The sequence below is a fragment of the Budorcas taxicolor genome, chromosome 3 (assembly GCF_023091745.1).
Source record: "Budorcas taxicolor isolate Tak-1 chromosome 3, Takin1.1, whole genome shotgun sequence".
Taxonomy (NCBI): domain Eukaryota; kingdom Metazoa; phylum Chordata; class Mammalia; order Artiodactyla; family Bovidae; genus Budorcas; species Budorcas taxicolor.
In genome coordinates this window covers 33,630,437-33,656,764 of record NC_068912.1, presented here as the reverse complement: position 1 = coordinate 33,656,764, position 26,328 = coordinate 33,630,437, and the positions used below count along the sequence as shown (strand labels likewise).

The window sequence follows — 26,328 nt, the reverse complement described above, 5'->3', positions numbered from 1 at the left end:
CCTGGCCCACTCCGCCTACGTCTGCCATCAGAGGCCCCAGAACCTCGCAGTGACGCGGTGCCGCGCGTGAGTCAAGCCTGCGTCACGGCGCCCCGCCGTCAGGGTGGCCTTTCGCAAAGCGAGGGAACAGTGCGCGCAGCGCTGCGCTCCGCCCCGCTCCGTTCCGCTCCGCAGAGCCGGCGCGGCCCGAGTGCAGGGAGGTTGGCACTGGGCTCCGGCGCCTGCAGCCTCACGCGCTCCCTCCGCCGCGGTACCTGGGTTCCCGGACCGCTCCCCCGAGGCCCGAGCACGCCGCGGGCGGGAGACCGACCGGGACCGGCGGCGAGGGAGGGAGCGAGGAGTGCTCAGAGTCGCGTGCGCCCGTGCGCGGCGCCGGGTCTCCTCCCAGCCCCGGCTGGGGCCCGTCGCCGCCACACTCGGACTGCTCGTGGGAGGGGCTGTGCGCCCGCCACCCGTCGGGGACCGAAGCTGCTCGGTCCGAGTGCAGGAGCCGAGACCGCGCTACGACCCACGCGGGACAGGTGAGTCGCTGTCCGCGCCCCGCCTGGCTTTATGGGACCAGCCGCCGCAACTTCAGCTGTTCCGGCCCCGCCCCAGCCCGGGAGGCCTAAGGACTGAGGTGCGAGGCGGCGCTGCCCGGGTATCCGCCTGGCTGTGCGAGGGCCCCAGCCACTTGATCCGCCGTTGCCTGGCGACGGAACCTTGAGGCCCGAGCTTCTCCGGCGCTTCGCGGGTGCCCTGCGCCCCGCTCACGGGGTGGACACCCGGCTTCACCTTCCCGGGCTCAGGAGGGCCGAAGAACTCCAGAGGTAATCGGGCAGAGCTGCCGAGGCAAGCGCGCGCGGAGGACCGGGGAGGAGGCCCGGCAAGAACCGCCGCCTAGAGCTGCGCGCCTAGGGTGCAGTTCTCACCGGGAGTCTCCTGCGCGGCTGGGGACCCCAGCCCCAGCCACTCGGCTTCAGGCCCATGACCTTGACAGTAACATTGGCAAGAGAAGCAGAGCGCTCGCGCCTGAGATAAATATTTAATTCCCAGTCTTGGGGCTGGTCCTGGCTGAAGTCGAAGCTAGATAGCGGAGAGCCCATGCTCCCTCCAGGGAAGCGCGTCTGGGAACAGAATGGCGGAGACGCGGACGTAGGTGCGCGAGGTGCAGGTCTGGAGGGGGCGCCGCTTCGGGAGCGAGGCCTCTGCCACGTTTATTCCTGTGCACACCGTGCTCTCCAGCGGCGCGCGATGCTTGTAGTGCTCCAGGGAGGATCGCTCCCGCAGGGGCGCGGCCACCTGCTCTTTCCTTTTAAGGCTCAGACAGCCCCATTAAGGCTGCAAGTGTTCAGAAATCCCGAGGCCACTCACCTTACAGAATCCAGTCGCTGTCAAGGAGAGTTAAAAAAAAAAAAATGTTCCCTTTCCTCTTTCGTTCTTTGAGAAAATTTTTATCGGATCGTTTAGATTAAGGAATTTCTAGCCGGAGCTACCTTTGGGCAATTCAACTGTGAACACGAGGCAAGTGGGTTTGGGTTAGGGAGATAGGTCAGGGGTGTAGAGAAGGAAGCTTGTTTTGAGGGCATTGCTCCTGTTAATGGGAACTTTCAGGAACCAAAAAAATCCTGAAATGCTCCCCCTGACCCAATTCAACCAAAACTTTAGTTATGCTGTATTGGACTGATGTCTGAAGAACAAGGTCAGAGTGAGTGGAGGTTAGCAGAGGGCTTCTTGTGTCTCATGCTGTGCTTGCATTATCGCCAGATAGGCTGAGGTGGACCTGGGCAGGAGGAGCTTTGAGGTCATACCTGCTTGTCCTTGGCCGTGGCCCATCCATGGGTACCATCAGAGGCTCAGCTCCTCTGCTGGCTTTTTCTCTAATGGAGCAGCTGTGGCTAAGTAGGTGGTGAGTTTCAGCAAATCCTTGCAGCTCAGCCTGGAGGGTGACTCAGTGCAGAAGGCAGATTGTGCCCACCAGCCTGATTGGAGTGAGTGTTTGGCCTGAGTCACATGCAGAGTTGTGTGTCAGCTATGTGTGAGTTGAATGAAGCTCTTTACTGGGACTTGTGAGTGACAAGGACCTGAGCTTCCAGTGTTTTGATGTCACCAACCGAAGGTGAGCAAGTCTCCAGAGTGAGCTAAGCAGAGATCTGGCTACTGGGCAAGTGTCCTGGAGCTGTGAGCCCGTGGGAAAGGTGAGCAGGGCCGGATTAGGTGGGGGGGAGAGTGGAGGAGAGGGTTGGGGTTTGGGGGGAGGAGACCCGGTGATTTCAGTGAGAACTGGGCCCAGTGCTCTGCCATGTGCCAGTGTGGGGTGACCTTGGGCAAGTCCCTCACCTCCCGAGGCTCGATCTCCTCCACTGTAGAGCAGGGAGGCCAGTAGTACCTTTTCTGCAGGCTTATTTTTAAGCCCAGTGCTAGACACCTAGCAGATGCTCATTAAATGTTAGTTCCGCACCCCTTTCCTCATGGATCTTAATCAGAAGTGAGTCTTTCTCTTCCTGTCCTTGTTTCTTGGTGTGAGAGGGATGAAAATGACAGGGCTTTCCATGTGGTTGAGAAGGACCTATAGTGCAGCTTCAAATTGACCTATTTCCAACCCTCAAGTGTCCCCTGGGAGATCTTGAGTGGGGAAGCCTGAGTAAGAGCAGGGCTGTGGAATGTGGAGTCGGGTGGGGGGAGGGTAGGGGGTGGGCAGAGCTGTGCTGGGGCCGCTGGGTGCTGACCTAAGATGTGTGCACCTCAAGAGCAAAGAAAATCAGGGGACCCCCCAGGACAGCAAGAAAGAAGCCATGCTGACTCAGGGAACTCTAGTTTGCGACTGGAAATGTATGTATGTGAGTGAGTGTGTGTGTGTATGTGCCCACGTGCATGTGCACGTGTGTGCATGCTCATGAGAGTGAGTGGTACATGCACCCTGGAATCACTGCCCTCCCAGTTGGATCTGGGAGCAAATTCCAAGGATGATATAATAAATACAGAGAGGAGAGGAGAGGAATCCTAAGAAGCAAGTTCTTTCTGTCTGTGCAGCTTCCTTTTCCTCGTGCTCCTTCCTGTCCAGATTTGCTGCAGCAGAACGATGCATCATTAATCCCTTCAAAGCTGCTAAGATAAGCAGCAGAACAGTTTAAAAGGAAGATGGATTTTGTCTTTTCCTAAACCAGGTCTGAGTTATTGCTCACTCTCAGGCTGGGCTGCAAGAAATCCTTACAAAAATTTCTGGAGCACCAGGATGGGGAAAAATTCTGTTATTATAGATTCCTTTTACATCAGCCTTCTTTAGTCTGGCATCCCCTCTGACTTCCAGAGGTCAGAAGCACAGTACCACGGGTAGCTCTGTGGTAGTGCATGCCCCGTGATCGCAGGTGGGATGGTCATCTGTGGGGAAATGCCTGCTTGGCCTGCTTTTAGGAGGGCTGAGTGCTGGATCTTTTCACTTTCATGCATTGGAGAAGGAAATGCCAACCCACTCCAGCGTTCTTGCCTGGAGAATCCCAGGGATGGTGGAGCCTGGTGGGCTGCCGTCGGACACGACTGAAGCGACTTAGCAGCAGCAGCAGCAGCAGCAGCAGCAGAGTGCTGGGTGCTTACCACACAGTGATAATATCTAAGTTTTTATTGAAGCTTCTGAGCTGTGCTAAATGCTTCATTCATATACTATCTCATTTAACCTTCATTACAGTCCCAGGAGGCATATTATTGCTCTCAGCAGTTTACAGATGTGGGGCGTGAATTCAGAGAGGTTAAATAATTTGCTCAAGGTCACATGGTAGTGGCTGGCAACCTGAGAATTTGCACTCAGGTCTGTTAGTTTCCAGACTTCATGTTCTTGATGTCTATGTGATGTGAATCCATAATAAGTTCTTAATAAATTTTTGCTGACAACATAGGTATTTACCCAAACAAGGTTGTCTAAACCTGTGAGTTTGTTTCTTTAAGCTGTTGCTCTGAGAAGAGGGACATGAGCCTCCACTAATGGGAAATTGATAGAGAAGGAGCATACCCCAGTTTCTAAGGGGGAATACAGTATGTGGTCCCAGGTTGGTTGGAATCCAGAAGAACATCCCAGGCGCTGTCTCGATGCTTTACTGTCCTGTCCACCTTTCTCTTCCTGATCGCTACCACCCCAACCTCATTCCTATAAAGTCTGTCCCAGTCTGGGGTTGTTTCTAGGAGCAGTGAAGGAAAAGTCAGAACAAATGTGAGGATGCCTGAGGATTTTTGCTTCTGCAGTACAAAGGGCAGCCAGTCACTGGTGGACTCTGATGTGTCAGGTCTCTCTGCTGGAGAGTGTGTGCCAGGGACCTGCAGCAGTTTCTGGTGAGGCCCCAGACCCCAGAGTGAAACTGCTAACCCTCCAAGGTCATTGGCAGCAGTGGCGGCAAGGGCTGCCCAGGGGGATGCTGCTTGCTTCCTGGTCCCGTCCCATGGAGCCTGTGCCCCTCACCCTTGGGGTCCTTGACTCTTCTGGGAAACTTGGTCTCTGATTCCTTCTGCTTCTCCATCTCTTCTCTCTCTGAGAAATCACCTGGAAGAATAGGTCCCTACTCTCCTAGCCTGCCTCGCATCTTTGAGCCCTCTTTGCTCACGATGGGGAAGTTTCTGAAAGTGAGGGTGAATTGTTGAAAGGTAAGTGCCCCCAGGGGACAAAGAAGTCTTCTTGGAAGCCCTTGCTCCATAGACAGCCATTTTGAGGAGATACAGTCTTTGGGTAATTCTCTCTCCCATCACCCATCCCCCATGAGTAATTTTAAAAATTAAGATATGGTCCATCTCTGGATAAATTCAGTTATTAAAAAATATAGTTAAATATTCACTGTGCACAGAAAATTCACATGTGAAAACGTGAGCTCAGGTGTAAGATGCATTACTGTACCAAATTATTCTCATGTTTAAAACCAGGTACGTTTTGTTAGAGATCAATCCTGTGTCAGATGAGGCTTGGGCAGCCTGAGTCCCCAGCTTGGGAGCTGAGACTGAAAATGCTTCTGCTCTGAGCCCACTTGTGGAGTGAGGATGGGGCAAGCGTGGGGCCAGAGGAAGTAACACCCCAGCTTCCAGGCCTGGAAGTCATTGAATCGACTGCATCTGACCCACTGAGTTGCCACTCTGTCTTCCACAGCCTACTCACAGTTCATTTGAAGATAAGTTTCCTTTTGCTGTATTCCATCATTTCTAATTACGGGTTTAATTGGAACTTCTGTTGGATTCTGTACACCACTAATTTGCCACCTATTATTTCACTTGCAAATAGAATCTATTGGTCCACACCCCAAATTCCTGCTGGCTGCATTTTCTCTTTAGTTATTGACTTCTGGGCTCCTGTGGTTTTAAATCCAACTCCAGGCCAGCAGTGCTGTTTGGTAAAGCTACCATTCAGGGGATGTGAACAGTCATCTGATGGGATGGCTCCAGCAGGTGCTGCCATGTGAGTGCTCAGGGAAGACATGGATCTCCTCTTCCTGGGGGTCTACAGGGAGGAGAGCATGCTCCTGTAACCGGCAGCCAGCGCTGGCTTTCAGAATGGCCTGATGGGTGCTGTCCACGGTCCTGGCACACCTCTGAGACAACCTGCCTGCTAGTAGTTTGGGGACTCCTTTAGAACCACTGGAAGGAATCTCCTTGACCAGTCCCCCAGTTTGCATTATGCTTTTAGCTTTGGGAATGGACCTGGCCAAGTGAGAAAGCTCCTGAACTCCAGGAGGAATGATGGTAGATGGACTTGTTCCATTGTTGACTTGCTGAATGAGATTCACGTGTGTCGCTTTGCAGTGTGGCACAGTGCATTGGAGAACTTCCTAACCAGGGCCCCAGATGGGGGGGCATGTGGCCCAGAGATAATGACACCTTCATCCCCTGAAATAGCCTTGAAGGGCCTAGGATGGAGAAGCCTCTCCATTTACCCAATGTGCCGTGGCAGTATTCTCTTCTCCGTGCGTCATCACGTGTGGAAGACTGGAAAGCACCAAAGTCTGGAAGAGTGCAGACTACTGAGTGAGGCGGACCACAGCTTGGATTGTCTCATCTGTTTCATGGCTGGGTAATCTAGTACATGGTAGCTATCTAGTATACGGTAGTTATCTTCCCTTAGCTTAGGCTTCTTCATCTGTAAAATGAGCATTCCATCTTACCCCAAGTTGGTTTGGAGATAAATAACATATGGAAGGACAGTAGGTCTTCAAACGTGTGCTCCCTCCGCTGCGATCTCAGGTGGCTGGTGACTTGCTCCTGATGGGGGTGCCTTTCTGCCCACCCCTCCGCAAAGCCGTGCTGAAGGCTGCTGGGGAAAGAGACACAAACGTTTCTGGTCCTCAGGAAGGAGACATCATGTTGGGACTGTAATTAAGAGTTTCTGATCACTATTCTTTCAAGTGCTCTTCGGCAGTCTGGTGGGTAATTTCGGTAATTGGACACCCGTGATTCCTTCTGTCTTTCTCTGGAACAAGAGGAAATAGTGGCTGTAAGAAAATCCAGCTCAGAGGATTAGGGCAGAGGTTGTAAGGACCCATCTGTTGCCACTGTGGGCCTCCCACAAATAAGAAAAGCAGGGAATCAGGCTTTTGCTTGTCACTCTTGGACTTTTTGTTTTCACAACTGACTTAAAAAATTTTTTTGTTCTAAATCAGGACATTTTCATGGGTCTTCTGTTCGGGGCCTGTGTACATTTCAGTACCCTGGGTCCTCTGTTTTCCTCTCTTTAAAACCTCAACCTTATCCAATAGCCTGGCCCAAGTCACTACCATCTCTAACCTACCTGCTTTTCTTGTTGAGATTTATGTAGTTGATGTGCAACACTGTGTTAATTTCTGCTGCATAGCAATGCGATTCAGTTATTCCTATGTATACATACTTTTTCATATTCTCTTCCGTTATGGTCTATCACGGGTTACTGAGCATAGTTCCCTGTGCTGTGCAGCAGAACCTTGCCATTTACGCATCCTATATGTGATAGTTTGCATCTGCTAATCCCAGACTCCTAACCCATGTGCTTTTTAACTTGTACTCTATCCATCCCTTTAAAAACAGTCTTCTGTTCGAGGGAAGACCCAAACTCCTTTCCATGGTTGATGAGTCCTGCCTGCTCAGGCTGCCAGCTAGTCTCCTGTCTCAGCATATCCTACTCTACCCTGGCGTAGGATGCTCTAAGCATAGGGCCTGTGTGGCTCCTGCCTTGGGACCTTTGCACTTTCTGGTCCCCCTGTCATGATTGCTTCCCCACGATACCCTGGCTTGTGCTCTCACATTTTCAGGTCTTTAGCAGAGTTGCTTTCCAATACCCCCTATACATTATAGCATCCCTACCTCACTCTATCCCCTGTATATATTTATTTGATGTCACTATGGATATAGTTTATGCCTATATACGATATTCCCTGGTAACTCAGCTGGTAAAGAATCCCCACCTGCAATACAGGGGACCCTGGTTCGATTCCTGGGTTGGGAAGATCTGCTGGAGAAGGGATAGACTACCCACTCCAGTATTCTTGGGCTTCCCTGGTGGCTTGGCTGGTAAAGAATCCACCTGCAAGGCGGGAGACCTGGGTTCAATCCCTGGGTTGGGAAGATCCCCTGGAGGAGGACATGGCAACCCACTCCAATATTATGACCTGGAGAATTCCATGGACTGTATAGTCCATGGGGTTGCAAAGAGTTGGATACGATGAGCGACTTTCACTTTTCATTTTCATGTGATATTAATTTGTATTATATATGATTTTTATTTGTCCTCTAAATCCCCCAGAGCAGGGACATTGTTTTCTCTGTTCTCTGCTATACTAGGACAGGGCTTGATGCTCAGTTACTGTTCAGTAAATATCTGTTGAAGGAAATAAAAGACAGGAAGGAGGGAAAGAGAGAGGGAAAATATAGAGAAGTTTTTAAATCCCATATTTCAGTAGTATCTCTAGTTCATCAGAGTCTCTGGGCTCCGTTCTCCTTCAGTTCAAGAGAGAAGTGGAAATAAGTTGGAGCTCCAAACACCTGCATCCCCCACTAGCCCCACACGTCCTCAGGTACCATGTGCTTGTTCCAGGCTGGTTCCTGGATGCTGCAAGCGCATGGGTGAACGGGCCTCTGGTTGAGCCCATTTCCCTCATGTGCGCATGTGGAGGGGCAGCTGATGGGGTTTATGGTGTGCTCCCTGTGCTATTTCATTTTATCCTCATGACAGTCCTACGAGGTCAGAGCCTCATCCCCTTCTTTTCAGGTCCAGAAGCTGAAACCAAAAGAGGCTGTAAACCCTCCCAAAGACTCATGACTTGCAGGTGGCTGCGGGACTCAGGCCCAGGTTTCCCTGACTCCAAATCCCATGATCTTCCTGGGACAGTGTGGTGGCTGAGAGATTCTGGAGTCACTTTATGTTGGTGGTTGGAACTCCAGGCCTCCACTTTTGGACTGTGTGCTATATTTCATCGATCCCAAGATGTGTAATTTTGCACAGTGTCACATCTTAAAATCAGAATGTGCAGTCAACAATGTCTCAGATGGGCTGTTGGTCAAGCGGAGTGGTGACCTAGTTGGGTGAAAACCTTCCAGGGACCCTTTCTGGTAAGTTCAAGAAAGTACCAGCACTGAAAAGTCTTAAGTTCAATGAAATTACAAGTAATGTATCCCCTCTGAGCCTCTACTTCTTCATCTGTAAAATGGGGATAAGAGTGGCACCAGCCTCATACAGCTTTTGGTTGGGTTAAAGGAAATAATGTCTATTCAACACAATGGCTGCTATGGATAGTCAGCCCTCAAGAAGGATAGCCAGCCCTCAAGAAGGATAGCCTATGTGCTGCTGGTCTTTTGAAAACTATTTATTTATTTATATGGTTGCGCTGGGTTTCAGCTGTGGCAGTCAGGGTCGTTGGTTGGGGCAGATGGGATCTAGTTCCCTGACCAGGGACCCACCTGGGCCCTGCATTGGGAGCATGGCGTCTTAGCCACTGGGCTCACGAGAGGAGTCCCCGTGCTGCTGCTGAAACTGTCATGATCACCACAGTCCACTTTGCCCTCAGCGCCTAAATTCTAGTGGGAGGCTCAGGCGTCTGGGGGGCAACCACGGTGCTGCTCTTGCTTTCACACTCACTGGGCGTGCATTCCCCCTCACATGACTTGGTAGAACTGAACCAAAAGCTTTTGTTGGCACTGGCCTCTCCCATATTTTCCAGTGCCAGTTCCTCCCCCCGTGGACCATCTGCCCCTTTTCTTGCTTTCCTTCCTCCTTGACTAAGAAAATAAAATATCAGCTGCAGAGAACCTGCTCAGTAAATGCAACAGGACGGTGAGACGAGGTGTAGAAGATTCCACTGGCTCCTTTGCCTGTGTGTTAGCCTCTGGAAGGCTCCACGCCAAGACCATGCCATCCAGTGATTACTTCTCTGTGGTATGGATGAATCCTGCCTGCAAAGTGGAGACAAGGAGGCACGGATCATAGCTCCTGTATGAAAGGCAAAATGTCTTTGAGCGATGGCCAGACTTCTTCTTAGTTTAGGTTAGCTTCAAACAGCTGCTTGGGGCATCACATGCTCCCGGGATCAGAGTATCATGTCAGAAGATGGGAAAATTTGAAGCTGAGAAATAACATCAGATTCTGGAAATTTTGAGGAGTTCAAAATACATCAACTCACTGATTTGCTCACTCAGTTCATTCATATCGTATTTATTGAGCACATGTAGTGGTTGGTCACCAGAATTTGGCCTTGGAGAAGCAATGATGCGGTCAGTTGGGATAACGACTGGGGACCACAGCACAAAGCTGGAAAATCTGTGAAATGGAGTCAGAAGTGGCCGTTCTGTTGACTCGATGTTTCAGGAAGCTTTTCTTTCTCTTTCTCCTTCTATCCATGTGATAACCAGATGCAGTTAGTAGGTAAGAGCTGTTCCCTATTTTCCAGAAGAGTCAGGGCTAGAAATCTGTCTTCCAAGGCCTAGGGTCCTCCCCACATGTGCTGCAAGGCTGCGTCAGATTAGAGCCCCTGGCTGGGCAGACGACTTCTGGTAGGTTTACCACGTCTCTGCTCAGAGCTGTTAGCTTTCCGCCGTCACATCTTTGTTTTGAAGTATAAGGCTGAAGTTCCGATTTAACATAGGAAGCAGGGAAGCATGCTGTTCCTGGAGGGTGTGCAGGCAGAGACCTCGGAGCATCTGTGAATACCATGTCCTGTCCTGTGTGCCAGGCCCTGCTGGGTGTGGGGCAATGGGGAGGGGCACAGAGCTGATCCATCTTGGGTCCTGCCCTCAGGGAGCCCTGTGGTTCAAAAAGGAATCAGGCCTTAAATAACTAGCTATACTGGAAAGCCAGATGGTAAAAGTAGCAAATAGTCTTATAAGAAGTGTGCTGAGGAAGGGAGAAAAGGGATGTTCTTTCTCACTAGACAGTTGTGGAAGGCGTCACGTCATTGCTGGGCTTTGAGCTGGACCTTCAAAGACTAGAAGGTCGAAGAGGCAGAGGATGAGGGGTGGTGAGTGGGCCAGGGAGGAGGGGGGAGCCAGGGCCAGGGAGGTGGAAGGGGGCCCGTGGGAGGAGCTGCCACGGTGATGCGACGGCAGTGGGTGTGGGGAGACATGGTATCTCCTCCAAAGGCCTGGAGAAGCTGTGAGCTGGGCGCCTGGTGCTGGCCTTCCATGGAGAGAAGGCCTGAGTTAGAGCACGAGGCTGGGAGAGGACAGATCTGAACCCACTGACGGGACTTTGCGATGTGGGGATGGAGGGTGGAGGAGGGAGAGGCCAGGAATGTGCTGGCGCCTGGCTGTGCCTCCTGGGCGAGAAAACCCAAGTTGAGTGGCCGCCCCAGGCCAGGGCCTGCCTGGAGCAGTGTGTATCAGTTGACTGCCAGAGGTTCCAATAAGATAGTTAAAAATAATTCGGAGGACAACTTGGGTCTCTTAACAGTCTGATCTGTATTGGGCTCAGTGGAAGCCCAGAGGCTCTGAGGTAATTAGGAAAAGTGTGTGGACCACCACGGCTTGTCACCTGGAAATCAGGGAGCTGTTAAGTTCCCTGTGAGGAAGGGACCTGACCTCGCTTCCTTCTCACCACTGCTTAGTCCTGAGTTGGCCTTGGCTGTATGGCCCAGGAAGCTGGGCGTTCTCCACTGCGCTTCTCTTCTGGGGGCCCACGGCTTCCCTGTGCTGTGGCGGTGGTTTAGTAGCCAAGTCATGTCCAACTCTTTGTGACCCCATGGACTGCAGTCTGCCAGGCTTCTCTGTTCATGGGAGCTTTCAGGCAAGAATACTGGAGTGGAATACGTTTCCTTCTACAGGGGATCTTCCTGATCCAGGGATCTAACCCAGGTCTCCTGTGTTGCAGGCGGATTCTTTACCACTGAGCCACCAGGAAGCCCTGTGATAGAGGTTTGCGTTTACAGACTTGTAAAACTCTCTCCAGAGTACCCACCCACCCAAGGCAGCAACACTGAGCACCCCCAGGGTTTCAGTGAAGTCAGTCCCCAGGGTCTGAGGTCCTCTTGGCTCCTCTTTCCCCAAGATAGCAGCTTGTCCACTCAGTTCACCTGGGAGGCTTAGGTTGAAACTGACTCCTTTGAGTTTGTCCATTGAGTTACCAGGTACCACCTTACTGACCTCAGGAGGCAGGTGCTCAGAGGGTCCCCCTTCCCCAGCTCCTGTGGGGTGGAGAGGCCCCTGGCTTGGCCTTGGTTGCAGGGTGAGCAGCCATCCCCCCGCCCAGCCCCCTTCCCAGGGGTAATTACTGAGTGAGTGCTGTGCTTGAAAGGTTGTTGTGGAGCCATCAGCCCTCTGGCCCCGAGATATTTTTACCTGTCTGCCTCCTAGTCACACTATTTTTTTCTCTTTTTAAGAAGATTCACAGTTCACTCTCCCGGCCTGCTTCTCTCACATGCGCTATTCTGAGCTGTAAGCTGCATCTGTTGCTAAGTGACAGATCTGGCAACCGATGGCTTTCTCGGCATCGTGTTTTAAGCAGCTGAGGCATCCTTCCGGGGTGTACCATGGCACTGCATCGTCTGATGTGCCTCTTGGGAAAGCACCTTTACAACCCACCCCATTTACTATGGGGGGCGGTGTTTTGAGAACAGAGGGCTGGTGGTCAAAGCATCATCACAGCACCCCAGTGAGCTCTCATCTGGAAGAGCGTGGCCTGACAGACAAGCCCAAGGGCCTGCAGTGTCTGGTCCCTGGGGCAGGTCACACCTTGCTCACATGCATGTGCGGGAGGAGCACTCCCTGGATATACGCAGAGCTGAAAGGGCCTCCGGGATCATCCAGACCTACCCATTGCACACATAGGGAAAGCAAGGTGCAGAGAGGTCAGGTAATGGTGCCACTTTGCACAGTTGGCTGGTGGTTGGTCAAGCAAGACCAGCACTGAATTGGCCTCCCATTGCCTGGATCACCTCTGGCTCCATGAGCAGCAAAGGCAGGGCAGAGAGGAATCTACCTGCCTGCACCTTCTCTGATCCTGGTGCTTGTCCCCGGCTGAGCTTCAAGGTCGCTGGGTACACGTCGGATTCCCGGGCCCTGGGCTCAAAGCTCACCTTTTGCGGCACAGGGTCTCCAGGCTTCAGGGACCTGGAGGGCTGTGGAGAGGGCAGGTTCTTTGAAGTCACTGCTGCTGCCTCCCCTTTAGACATGGAGAGAGCCCAGGAGTGAGGAGGCGTGGGTGCTGACAGCTGTGTGATGATGGCCATGCCCTGTCCCACCCGGGGGCACACCCCTGTGTCACAGAGCTGACATCTGTGAGCACTTGCTGGGGGCCAGGCCTGCTCCTGAGACCTGTACAACCTGTCCTCCCCTCGCCATTACCAGGTGGCCGTGCTCCATTCACTGGCACTGAGGGAATCAGCTCAGTGAGGGGAAGAACCTGGCCAGGCTGGTGGCTGGTGAGGAGGGAAACTGGGATTCGAACCCAGTCAGTTTGGCTTCGGAGCAGAATCACCACCTCATACTGGGCCCATGGACTGTCTAAAACATGTTTTTAAATGATTTCAAACTATTCCAAATATGAGCCATAGTTCTATTCATAATATTGCCAGGCTTTACTGTGAGGCCATGCTTTTTTTTTTTTTTTTTTAATCAGCAATAACATTGCTGATCTTCAGGCCTGGGGCCTGGCCCTGTATGGCCCTTACCTGCTTCCCTTTGACCCCGGGGCCAGGTGGGTGGGCCTGGACCTCGCAGGGTGCTGCCCCACCAGCTTCAGGGTGCTGCTACGTCTCGCTAGCGAAAGAGGACATCTCTGCTCTGGTGGTGCTTCACAACGCTCTCCGCCCTCTACCCAATTCCACCCACAAACTCATTTTGGCTTTTCCTGAGGAGAAACAGGGCATTTATGTAATGAAATATAAATAGGGGGACTTACATATTTTTAAATGAATTCATTTTAAATGAATAAAGACAAACAAGACCAGAATTCCAGATTGTGGCCTCCACCCTCGGGGTCCTTCCTAGCCCCAAGCCCCGTGTCAGGCACTCTGCGTACATCTGCTCATGGAATCCTCACACAGCCCTCCCTGGGACGCAGGAGCTGTCATCAGATAGAAGCTTTTCACCCAGCAAGGGCCCGACACTTGCATAATTCAAGCAAGGTGGCTGCCCACCTCTTTCAGGGCACCAGCCAGTGTCTTTAGAGTTGGCGGAGCAGGGGGGTGGGGAGGGGGTAGAGGGGTGGAGGTGAGAGGTGGGGGAGGAGTGGGGTGGAGGGCAGGGGCTTTGAAGTCACACAGGCACTTCATTCGCTCACTCAGGCACTTCACGTACCTTTCCTGAGTGCCTCTGCCCCAGTGTCCCCTCCTCAGGGATGCCTTTCCAGATCCTAACATTGCAGCCCTCCAGCTTGCCGGTGACCTCACTCTCCATCCCATGATATTTGTCATTGTAGTGAAAATCACCACTGGTTATTTTGTGTGTCTATTTCTTTGAGTGTCTGGCCTGTCTGCCAGAAACAGAACCTCCACAAGGGGAAGCTCTGGATTCTTTTGCTTGCTGCCGTATCCCTCACACTTAGAGTCTGCTACAGAGAAAATGAAAGTGTTAGTTGATCGGTTGTGTCCAACTCTTTGCGACCCCATAGACTGTAGCCCGCCAGGCTCCCCTGTCCATGGAATTTTCCAGGCAAGAATACTGGAGTGGGTAGCCATTCCCTTCTCTAGAGGTTCTTTCCAACCCAGGGATCGAACTCAGGTCTCCCTCATTGCAGGTAGATTCTTCGCTGTCTAAGCCACCAGAAGAAGGCACTTAGTAAATATTTGTCAACTCAATGGAATGAGTGAAATGGGCTCTCCAATCCAGGCCTTTCTGACTTCAAAGCCCCCAAAGAAGATACTGTCTTCCTCCTGTGTTCCACCCCGCTGCTGGGTCTGACCCAGTGGCTTTGGGCAATTATTTCTCTCTCTCTGGGCCTCAGTTTCCTCATATATAAAATGAGAATGTTCCTAGGATCCCTCAAACTTTAGTATTCCGAACATTGGACTCCTGTAATGCGAGCAGATTCGTGGATGCAGAAGGTTCCAGTCCTGATGGCAGCCTGGCCCAGTGTCTGAGCTTGCAAGTTTGCAGCAGCACTTTGCTAATGGCCCAGAGGACCCCAGGCCCCATCCTGTGGTGCAGGATGTTCATGCGCATCAGTGATGTCTTGGGAAGAAGGAAGAAGCTCATATTGAGCTGATGCCTGTGGTTTCCGTGATGCTGTTGTGGGTACCCTTCTCTGGATTTATTAGAATGTGCCAGTTTTGTCCTTGAGCCCTCTCAGTTTACAATGGTGCCTTATCCCCCTACCCCTCTTCTTGTGCTGGTGACCAGAGCTGCCACTCACTAATCTATTTATGGGAAAATGTGTTGTTGAATTGGCCAGCCTCAAGGTAAATTCTGCTGACTTGCAGGAATCCCTGTTTTCTCCAGTTGTGACAAGATGAACAGTATATCATATCTAATGCATTCCAGATTGTTCTGATCTAATACTGCTGCAGGCTGGGTACCTGCAGGGAGGCTCTGAGTTCAGGTGCCCTGGTGACTGCGCTCATAGGAAGGACCTGCCTGACCCTCCTCCCCAGCGCTAGCTTTTTATAAAACTCCTAAGGGAGCTGAGGAATGACGGACGAGTTGGACAAGCCGCCATCACGTGTGCCTTAGGTTTTGTTCTCCATTTGAGGGCCTGGGGACCACGATCTGATGACTGCGGAGAGGGAGGGGCTCATCCTGGCAGCCTAGGCAGGAACACAGGCCTCCCCCGGCACAACTCCTAGGGGTACCATTTGCTTCTGTAGCACAGGCACCATAGCAGCTTGCGGGGAGGCTGAGGGCTTGAGGGCCCACAGACATACAATCCCACCTTGGGGCACCCTCCAGGCCATGATGGAGTGTTCAGCTGACCCACTGTGAAGCAGAGTCCCAACCGAGAGCTGTGTTTCTTATAGGGAATTCTGAGGTCTTTCAGGCAGTCTGGCTCTGTCCCAAGACCCTGACTGTGCCTAGAGTAGAAGGGGACAGTCACTGCAGAATCACTGTCCCCCTTGGATGAAGAGGACAAGAAAGTGTCACTTGCTTGTGTGATCCAAAACCTGGCCTGGGGAGGGCTGGCTAGCCCGCAGACCAGGGAGGACAGTTGTCCCCACCTGCCAGGTCTCCTAGCTTCATTACATGTATAATAGGATTTGGCTGGCCAGGTCTCTGCAAAGGTCAGGTGCTGGGTGGAGTCAGCCAGGAGGTCTGGGTCAAGGCCAGCAGGAGGGGCAGGTGTGCACACTTCTGCTACACAGAGCTCTTGCCCGAGTGTTGAGATGGCGCATGCAGGGGGAACAGAGGCAGCCCCTTCGCTTCGTGGAGTAATGACAGAACAGGATGATTTACATCCCTAGAAAGATGCAAGGCAACTGCTGGCCGGGGTGTACGTGGTTTAATTTTAAATCCTCCAACCTTCCCTTAATGAGGAGGTGCTTTGATACAAGCAGAGTGTTGAGATCCTTCAAAGGACTCGTTTCCTTGGTGCTCTATTTGTTTAAGGGAAAGCAGGAAAGATGGATGGGGAATGGCAGAGGCAGGGGAGAGTTCTGCCTCCCCCGCCTGCCTTGTGCAGACATTATCTGCTGTAAAACTGTCACAGAAGGATGGAGAACTGGCTCTTGGCTGCGGTGGCCTTCAGATAATGTCACTGCTGAGCGATGACCCAGGATTTGTTGGCACTGAGCAAGCATCTCTAGGTCTCTGCTGCCAGAATCTTTAGCTGAGCCTGGTCAGTACTCTTGCCTGGGGAATGCTGGTGTCCAGGGCCTCCATGTAAGAGCGTTAGCCTTTTTTTTTTTTTTTTTTCTTTTTTGCAAACATGAATGTCCCTCTGAATCACTTGGAGTTTCTGTAGAAATACGTTATTCATTGGTCTGGGGTGGGACTGAGAGTTGTGTTACTGATGAGCATGTTGATGCCACTGGTCCCCAACTGCATTTGGAATGCAGGTGCTGGTTTCCCTGAGTCCCACCAGGTGGTTTGGCTACATAGAACACAAGAGGGCTAGGACTTGGCTCCACCTTGTGCTGCCCTAGGAGGGGAAGGCAGTGGAGCCCTCCAAATGTTCTTGAACATTCTAGGATCTATGATGGTGAAAGATGGCCATGTTGTGATGGATGACTTTATTTGGGTTTGGTGTATGGTGTTACCCTTTCCATCAGGCTTGCGTTTCTGATGATGCTCAGCTGAGAAGGCCCATGGGGAAACTGAGGGTGCAGACCTTGAGGCCCTCAGTGGCCCTCACTGGAGAAGAAGGCAAGCTTGAAGTTCAAGGCCACTGACCAGCTTCTGAGTGTGCGAGAGGGAGTTGATTGGGTCGTGTCCACTCGGGCTCCCCACCTGTCTGGTGTGGTCAGCAAACCCTCTCCTGCTCTTCTGGTTTCAGAGGTCCCTGGATGAGAAGGAGCTGACGGCAGCCAAGTCCCACCTTCTCCACGTGCTGGGAAGCAGGGCTGCGCCACCCAGGGGGCCCAATGCCGAAGAACAGCAAGGTGACCCAGCGCGAGCACAGCAATGAGCACGTCACGGAGTCGGTGGCCGACCTGCTGGCCCTGGAGGAGCCCGTGGACTACAAGCAGAGTGTTTTGAATGTGGCTGGCGAGGCAGGCGGCAAGCAGAAGGTGGCGGAGGAGGAGCTGGACGCGGAGGACCGGCCGGCCTGGAACAGCAAGCTGCAGTACATCCTGGCCCAGATTGGGTTCTCTGTGGGCCTTGGCAACATCTGGAGGTTCCCTTACCTGTGCCAGAAAAACGGAGGAGGTAAGGGGCAGCCCTGCTTGTCCCAGAGTGCCCTGCATGTGGGCTGGGCTGAGGGGAGAAAAAAAACATCCCTTTATGAGGCAGAGCCAAGGCCCCTGTAGCCTGGAACTCAGGACTCCACAGTGAGACTGAAACTCTTCCCCAGGAATGGCTAACAGCTCTCAAGAGGCTGCAGGAGAGAATGTGGGCTCTGGCCCTGGACAGCCTGGATTCAAGTCCCAGGGGGGCCAGTTGGCTCTGGGACCCTGTGCAAGTTGCTTCATTTCTCTGTGCCTCGCTATCCTGCATCTGTAAGATGAGAATAATAGTGGTTCCTGCCTCACAGGATAGTTGGGAGAATTAAATGAGCTTTATATTTATTAATAGAATGCTTACCATTATAGCTGACGGGGCTTCCCAGGTGGTGCTAGTGGTAAAGAATCCACCTGCTAATGCAGAAGACATAAGGGACGTGAGCTCAGTCCCTGGATCAGAAGGATCCCCTGGAGGAGGGCATGGCAGTTCACTCCAGTATTCTTGCCTGGAAAATCCCATGGCGGGAGGAGCCTGGTGGGCTACAGTCTATAGGGTTGTAGAGAGTTGGACACGACTGAAGTGACCGAGCACATATCTGACACACAGTAGTGAGCAGCTGTTGGCCATTACTATTAAATGCTTATAGATGCCAGGCACTGTGATAAGCTCTTCCTGGATATTAGGTTGAAATGCATGAAGCTGCATCTTGGAACAGCCAAAGCACCAATTTCATATGGTTCATACGGTATTGTCCCCAAAAACCTATGTGAGGTAACACGTAGGTTAACTCATATTAGAGGCTGTTACTTGAGGCACAGAGAGGTTAGATCACTTATTCAAGGTCACACAGCTGGTGATAAAGTCAGGATTCAAACCTGGACAGCTTGGCCCCAGAGCCTGAACCCTTAATCACTACACCTGCTGCCTCGCAGGTTGGAGAGGCCCTCGTGCTGCCCCTCCAGAGGGGGATTCACTCCCCGCAGAGGATCTTGCCCCTGGTTTCAGACCATTTCTACTCACTATTCTAGCTCCTGGGGTGGGTAGAAGCCCCCAGGCCTTATCCCTTAGCACCTCTGAGGTGGGCTGGAATGTTCCAAAGGCAATTTGCTTTGAAACCAGGGGGAAATGAACCAAAAATAAGCAAAAAAAAAAAAAAAAAAATACCCAATGGGCTTTGACAATTCCAAGCTCAGACCTCTGGTCCTGGGAAAGTGATGGAGCCAGCAAAGAACTTCCTTGCCCCTGGGTCCCTGTGCCCTGGGACTGCCACGCTCCAGCCTGAAGGTGTGGCCCCAGCTCTACAGGCATTTTAGCCCTGTCACTTCCCTCCCTGCCCCATGGATCTGCCATGTGGGCTCCCCCAGAGATGCAGCCCTATTCAGAGTCCCTCCCTCCCCTCCGGGATGCTTTCCCTGGTCCAGAAGGCAGAGCCTGGCTGGAGACTTCTCCTCCTTTGCCAGTTCTGTTGAAGGGCAGGGAGTGAGAATGCCCACCTGACTTAGGGCCAGAAACTTCCATCTTGCCACCAGGGCACAGTCTCTTCCTTCTGTACTCTCCTTGCTTTGAAGATCTTTATTTTTACTCAACCTAGTAAATAGCTGCGATCAGAGCTTTCAATCTGTATGGCATGCCGTGTTGTGCTCTGCTTAGTTGCTCAGTCGTGTCCAAATCTTTGCGACCCCATGGACTGTAACCCACCAGGCTCCTCTGTCCATGGGGATTCTCCAGGTAAGAACACTGGAGTGGGTTGCCCTGCCCTCCTCCAGGGGATCTTCTCAAACCAGGGATCGAACCAAGGTCTCCCACATTGCAGGAGAATTTTTACGGTCTGAGCCACCAGGGAAGCCCAAGAATACTGGAGTGGGTAGCCTATCCCTTCTCCAGGGGATCTTCCTGACCCAAGAATCGAACCAGAGTCTCCTGCATTGCAGACAGATTCTTTACCAGCTGAGCTACCAGGAAAGCCCCCTGTATGACAATGGCCAGGCCCAAGTCACTGAGTTGATATAAGGCCAGCCCGAAGCAACGTTACAAAGGGAAGTGTGTGATTCCCTCAAGTGCTGTGAGATGTTAAAAGCTCAAAGTACCCAAAATGACTTCATAGGGCACATTGCATTAGGGGCTCTGGCTGGCAGCCTCCAACCGCATCCCTCATGGCTGAGATAATCAGTCTGCCTGAGCATTCAGTGCTGAATCCCAGAGTCCTTCTCCCCGCCACACATTCCACCACCGCCCTGCCCCCAGGCTGCATTCTTGCCAAAGTCTGTTAGTTCCCAGTGTCGTCAGACCGTTGCCACGGCACTAGACATCACGAACAACCCCCGAAGAAAAGCATTATCAGGTCTCAGGACTCTGAGCTCCCCATGCCATGCTCCTGCCTTCATTTCCCATCCTTTCTAATTCCTGGAATCCTTCTTTATCTCTACCTTTAACTCCTACATTTTACTGGTTTTTATAGCCATCTTAAACATTTTAGTCATCTTAAATGTATTTTGGAAGGAGGCAGATTGTCATAGGAGATGGTTGGTCTGAGAGTCAAAACTCTGGTTTTGAGCCCTGAGTGATCCAGTGAGGACTGCTTAATTTTGAATGGAAACTCCAAAACTCCGCCTAGCTCCGCCAGATGTTGACAGTGTCTTTATTCCTCATCCTCGCAGTTTGCTTGTTTTTCCCTTTATTTTTGTGAGAAGTAGGCAAATGGTCACCAAGTGCTTACTGTGGGTAAGTCACTCATTTAATCCTCATGGCAGCCCTGTGCAATAGATGTACAGTGGAAGCATATGAACTGGGCATTTTAAGTAAAAAAGGATCGAATATCAGCAATTTCATATGATTCTACCTAATATTTTCATCCTCTACATAGATAAGAAAACAATGGCACAGAGAGATCAAGCAATTTGCCCAAAGTCACAGAACCAGTAAGTGGTGAAACCAGGACTCAGGCCCAGAAGGTCTGACTTCAGGGTCTGGATCTCAACCCCCCACTCAGCATGCATCTCAACAGGCTGAGATCAAGGTGGTCTTTCAAAGCCCACCTTGGGGCTTGCTATTAATAGCGAGACATGCTAGAGATCCAGGAAGCCTCAGAGATCCCAGAATCTAACTCTCTGTAGCCATGTTCTCCTAAATTTTATAACTCCCTGAACAGTGCTCCCAGCTGTTTAGACTGATGACCTGAGGCCCCGAAAGCCACTGAACCATCAAAGTAAATTCAGATGTGTCCCCACTTGTATTTTCTAAGGTAGAGGAGGGTGCATGTCCAAATGACTTTAATAAGGGTTGATATGAAAAAGCACCTGTGAACCCAGGCAGCATGCTGCTCATCCAGCCTGCAGTCCCCTGAGCCCTGTGGTTAGCTAGACCTCAGTGTGGTGAAGAAGCCTCCAGTCCAGTCAGAGTCCTGGGGCCTGAGTGGTGGCTGGTGGGGGCCAAGTCTTTGCAGCAGGACCTGTCTTTGGATAGCAATTACCTGGAGACTCTCCCTAGTTCCCTGGGAAGAGGAGAAAAGCATCCACAGAAGATGCCATCCTACTTCTCTGACCCTTGAGACCTGTCTCCCTGCACGTCTTCCCCGACCTGAGGACTCGTGGGTGAAATACAACACCAGGGAGCCTGTGTCCCTCTGCTGTCCTTCAGATCACTCCTCTCCTCTTCCGTTTCCCAGAGCTGGAGACCACGAGACAGAGCTGGGTTAAAAGACAGAACTGGGGGTCCTTCAGGTCCCTCTCCTTTTATAATATGATGCAGAGGCTCTTTAGTGACAAGTTAAATGTGTGCGTTCATGTGACCGTGTGCACGTGTGTGTTGCATGAATTAGATGCTCTTATATAAGTTGCAGGGGGTTGTTCCCTTGGGCGCCTTTTCTGACTAGCTCCATTGGACCCGTGGCCCTCTCTCAGCATGTATGTGCTCAGTTGATCGTGTGTGATGTGTGTGTGCATGCTGATAGTGCTCAGGTGAACCCGAGGGTCCCACCAGCTCTCCTGGGATAGTGTCTGTGCCTTCCGTGGCCCAGATAGCCCCACTGCACACCCTGGGATAGAATAGCTAACGATGGGCTGTTGCCAAGTGCCGAGTCGTGGGCCCCAGAGGTGCCTGACTCCTGGGTTTATTACACATGTTGGGATGTTGCATTATGGGGAACAAAGCAGTGTGGCTGGGGGGTCTTCTGGAGGCTCCCAGTTTGCAGGGCTTGGTCTGGGAATGGTGGGCACTGGAGACACCTTTAACAGACAGGCAGGGCTGTGCCAATAGCACTGCTCACAGGACTGGGTTGTTGGCACAGCTCGCCACCAGGGTCAATTGTCTGTGTCCAGACATAGCTTTAATTCCTCTGCTAAATGCCCTGTCACTTGGAATCGAGATTGTGTCTGCAGTGAGACCTGGGACAGCAAGCTAAATTTATTGTCTGGAATCTTTAGTGAGATCCATTCTATCCTTTCTGATCCTCCTGGCTATGCTTTCCTAAACTGCTAATTTCTCTTCCGTTCCTCCCAATTAGCTATAGATTAATGGCGATGCTTGTCAGACCCTGTGTCCCTGGAGAGCTTCCAAGCTCTGCTTCGCTGGAGCTGTCCAGTCTGCTGTGTCAGCATCTGGTCCCCCCAGACTTGGGGAGGATGGCGCCCCAGGGTCTGTGCCTCTGAGGGGCCAGTGGGTGGGGGCTGCTCCTCTGTGGGTGGGAGGGGGTGTGAACAGGTGTCCACAGAATGCGCAGGGAGGTGGGGCTGTCTGCCTCTGAATCCAGCCTTGTGAATAGTAGGCACTGACATCCATCTGGCTCCTCTCTTAGTGTTTTGGGTCAGTGGAGCCAAGGGGGAGAAGGAGGTCTGGGCAGCCAGTGTGTGGCAGGTTGCATGTGTAAGCCGGAGCATTCCTGGAGGAGCACAGGGCCTGGAGACAGTTTGAGGATGTTTGGAGATGTGGCTGAGGCTGTAGGACCTGGCTGCCACCCCTCCCTTCCCTGGCTGCCACCCCTCCCTTAGCTGGCTGCCACCCCTCCCTTACCTGGCTGCCATGCTCCAGACATCCTCTCACATCCCTGTCTCTTCCTCAGGTGCCTACCTGGTGCCCTACCTGGTGCTGCTGATCATCATCGGGATCCCGCTCTTCTTCCTGGAGCTGGCTGTGGGCCAGAGGATCCGCCGCGGCAGCATCGGCGTGTGGCACTATGTGTGCCCCCGCCTGGGCGGCATCGGCTTCTCCAGCTGCATAGTAAGTTGGGGGCTGGTGGCGGGCACAGGCCGGGAGGCAGAGGGGCTGCTCTGGGGCACAGGGCTTACAGCCCAGAGTCCTGGGAGGGGTGAAGGGCAGGGAGGGAGACCCTCATCCTGAGTATTGCATCCAGCTGGTGTCTCAGGACCACATACTTCCTAAACTGGAAATCGGCACCACTGCCTGAATGATGTAATATTTGAGACTGTTATGAAGGAGGAAAGGCCTGGGACATCTCAGCCAGAGTTCTCTGGGGACAAGTGGACCATCCCAGATACCCGCTCTGCTTACCAGCCCATCAGTACTCTGTGAGGGAGGTCCATCCTTTCTCCTGGGTTAGAGAGTATTTATTTGGGTGAGAAAAGGCAGCCTTGGGGTATGGTGTCTCCTTTCCAGTTTGCTGTGCACATGAATGGAGCTGAAGAAGGCCTCAGGGATCTGTGGCCGACCCAGGAGGGGTGTGGCTTTGGAGCAGTGGGAGATGGGGAGACCCCACTGGCCTGGTTGGGAATGCTCCATGAGGGTTACAGGCTGGTCCACAGGGCTGCAGATGAAGCCCTGCTTAGCTCTCCAGGTGGGGAAACCGAGCCTCACTTAAGAGCAAAGTCTGCAGGTGCCCATGCACACACCCAGGATAAAAACTGGAATCTGCCTCTGGAAGGATCTGTCAGACCTGGCAACAGGGCCAGCCCAAACCTGCCTCAGGCAGAGACTGGGAGAGATCACCTCTGCACAGGTTGACAGGACCGAATACAGCACCCTCTGCTGGGGCTGGCTGTGTATATGTGCATGAGTGTGAGTGGGGCCTCCTCCTTGGACTGTGAGCATTCCAGTAAAGGCAGTGGGTATGTCTCCCGCTATATTCCCACACATGTAAGGTATGCTATGGGAGTGTCTGCTCATGCATACCAGGGCTCAGACAAAATTGATGAAGCCAGGGTCTCTCAGCCTTCACACTGCCCAGCAGTGTCACATACATCAGATAGCCAGGCCCGTGGAAAGAGAGGGGGTCTCTGGCTATAGGCAGGGGTCTGCATCCCAAGTGGATGCAGAAAATCTCTACATGTAGAAGCATTGCTTTCAAAGGAAACCCCTTTGAGCCTCAGTCAGGATCCATGTGCTTTTGTTTTAAATACAGTTCTACCAAGGTTGGTTATCATGTTCCAAAAAATGAGAAGTCATGTCTTTCTAGAGGCAGGCTTCTGACAGTACCAAAGAGAAAGCAGCATCCTGAGAGAATGGAGGACATGGGAAGCCAATATGAAGCATCTACAGGACCTCAATAAGCACAGCTGTCTGGGGCCATTTACTGTGGCAGCGATAACTGGGCATGCCTCCATAGCCCCCCAGGGCAGTTCTGGAATTATAATCCTGAGTCATCAGGAAATGATGGGGAAGTGCTTCAAGCATCTTAGAGGAATTTCAAACTGGAAAGGATTAACATTTTAAGACTTCATTGCTTAAAGGAGAGAACTTTAATATCTGAAACATTCCTTTGTGGATTCCCCGAATAACAGATGAGTGGAGGATTAGGAGCAGGCCCTCTGCTACCACCGTCCCATCTCTCCTCTTCCTCCTTCAAGGCTGTGCATGGGGGAGGGGAGGGGGTGGAGCTGCCTGCAGCCTCTGTGATCTCCGTGGACCCCTGTCTGCAGGTCTGCCTCTTTGTGGGGCTGTACTATAATGTGATCATCGGGTGGAGCATCTTCTACTTCTTCAAGTCTTTCCAGTACCCACTGCCCTGGAGTGAGTGCCCTGTCTCCAGGAATGGGACCGTGGCAGGCAAGTATGGTTCTTCTAAGGAACCCACCTGGGGATTCCAGCTAGCTCTGTCCTAGGAAGGAATCCACAGAGCCTAAGAGGGGAGGCTTAGGCTGTTGATGCTACTTTCTCCGTTCATCCCACTCTCTCCTTCGCCCACTGTGTCCACAAATCCATTCTCCACATCTGAGTCTCCATTCCTTGCCTGCAGATTTTGGGATTTCGTTGACTTGCTGTGCCACCTTGGATAAGCCACCTACCCTCTCTGATCCTCATCTCTCCCACTTTCTTTTTCTTTCGGCCATGCAGCATGTGGGATCTGTTTCCCCACCCAGGGATTGAACCCTTTACCCCTGCATTGGAAGCATGGAGTCTTAACCATTAGACCACCGTGGAAGTCCCCTCATGTCCTCTTATGATGATCTCTTGCCAGCCCGTCCCACAGAGTTCTTATAGGGGTTGAATGAAATAGTGAGTGTAGGAGTAACTCTGGAAATTGTGAGTTTTGTTTAGTTATTATTAATTACCCTGTGTTACTCTAGCACTATTCTGTCTGGAAACAATCTATATTCACATGCCAGTCCTATAAAGGGCTGGGTGATTTATGCCTCCTCATAAATGGGTAAACTGAAGTTCAGAAACAACTCTCCCACGGTCACACCACTGATTTCTCTAAGGATCTAGGATGAGGACCCAGGGGTCTGGCTCCTAGGTCAGGACCTTTCCCAAGGAACTTGCGGCCAGTTCTGCCCAATCCTTCCTGCTCTCCATTGATGAACATGGGCAGGGGAATGGCATGAGCGGGAATTCAGTTAGATCAGTGTGTCCTAAAGCCTCCCAGGTCCCTCGGTGGCCCAGGAGTCCATCTGCCAGACCCTGGCTAACCCAGAACAATACAGTCCCTTCCTGCTACCATGCTCAGCTGCCCTGGATTGGGCTCCAGCCGGGGAGGTGGTCTCACGGGCCCCTGCGGCCTTTGCTGCCATTTCAGTGGTGGAGGCAGAGTGTGAGAAGAGCTCAGCCACTACCTACTTCTGGTACCGAGAGGCCTTGGACATCTCCAACTCCATCTCGGAGAGCGGGGGCCTCAACTGGAAGATGACTCTGTGCCTCCTCGTGGCCTGGAGCATCGTGGGCATGGCTGTTGTCAAGGGCATCCAGTCCTCGGGGAAGGTGAGTGGCCAGGGGGCGCCCACACTTACTCGGGGAGAGGGTGCTGCAGAAAGTGTGGACGGCAGGGGCGGAGAACTCTGGGCCGCCGTGAAAGGTCCGAGATGGGAGTGTCGCCGCTGTAGTGTTGGTCCCTGTGGACAGCCCACCAGGATGGGTTTGTGGAAGATCATTGCCATGACCCCAGCTGCCTCCATGCTCGGATAACTCAGGGCTGCTCTGCAAACTTTAAGGTTAAAAAAAAAAACCAGGAGTATTGAACTAGAATGTTTGGCTAGACACTTGCCCCTCAGCTTCCCTAGCAAGAATCCTAGAAGAGCCTGCTCAGCAATTTTTGGTGAAAACTAACAGTTCACTGTATATGTAACTAATGGGCTCTGTGAATAGGTGGGTGCTCTGAGTGAAGGGGACTTTGAGAGCCTCTGAGGATGCAGACCAGCATAACCCCACACACCTTCTCCCAGCAGGTCATTTTCCCTTCAAATAAGGACCCTTTCTTCTTTGTCATGTATCAATATTCATGGACTGCCAGGGCTGGAAAAGATGTTAGAAATCCTATAGCTCAATCTACCCATCTCACCCATGGTCAAACAGCCAGCAAGTCAACCCCAGGGCTCAAACCAGAACCTGGTTTGTCTGTCTGAGGCTCCAGGTTCTTTGGTGGATTTGATGAGCAGGGAAGCTAAGCCCTAGAAAGGTAGTGTGATCTCAGCCACCGCCTCTTCTGTCTGCAAAGGCCAGACTAGTAGCTAGCACTTCACGTCATGGATCACACACTGCCACATTTATGAGTTCGCATTTGGACCACAACAACCTTCGGAATCATTATACCCATTTTATAGATGAAGAAAAGGAGGCACCCCAAGGTTAAGTGAATAGCTCAAGGTCACATGGTTGGAAAATGGTAGAGCTGGGATCAGAGCTCAGGTGGTCTAACTCTGGAGATGCATGCTTTTAACCTTT

At 52.1% G+C, this 26,328-nt stretch overlaps 1 protein-coding gene across 1 annotated transcript in view; it reads left to right on the top strand.

Annotated features, from left to right (window-relative positions):
* Positions 1 to 395: 395 nt before the first annotated feature.
* SLC6A17 (solute carrier family 6 member 17) overlaps positions 396 to 26,328 on the top strand; it is a 52,192-nt gene continuing 26,259 nt past the window's right edge. The window contains exons 1-5 of the mRNA XM_052637379.1: positions 396 to 521; positions 16,832 to 17,205; positions 22,277 to 22,434; positions 24,090 to 24,216; positions 25,187 to 25,368. Coding sequence (XP_052493339.1) covers positions 16,920 to 17,205; positions 22,277 to 22,434; positions 24,090 to 24,216; positions 25,187 to 25,368 — 753 coding nt within the window. The 5' untranslated portion in view covers positions 396 to 521; positions 16,832 to 16,919. The remainder of the gene's footprint in view (positions 522 to 16,831; positions 17,206 to 22,276; positions 22,435 to 24,089; positions 24,217 to 25,186; positions 25,369 to 26,328) is intronic.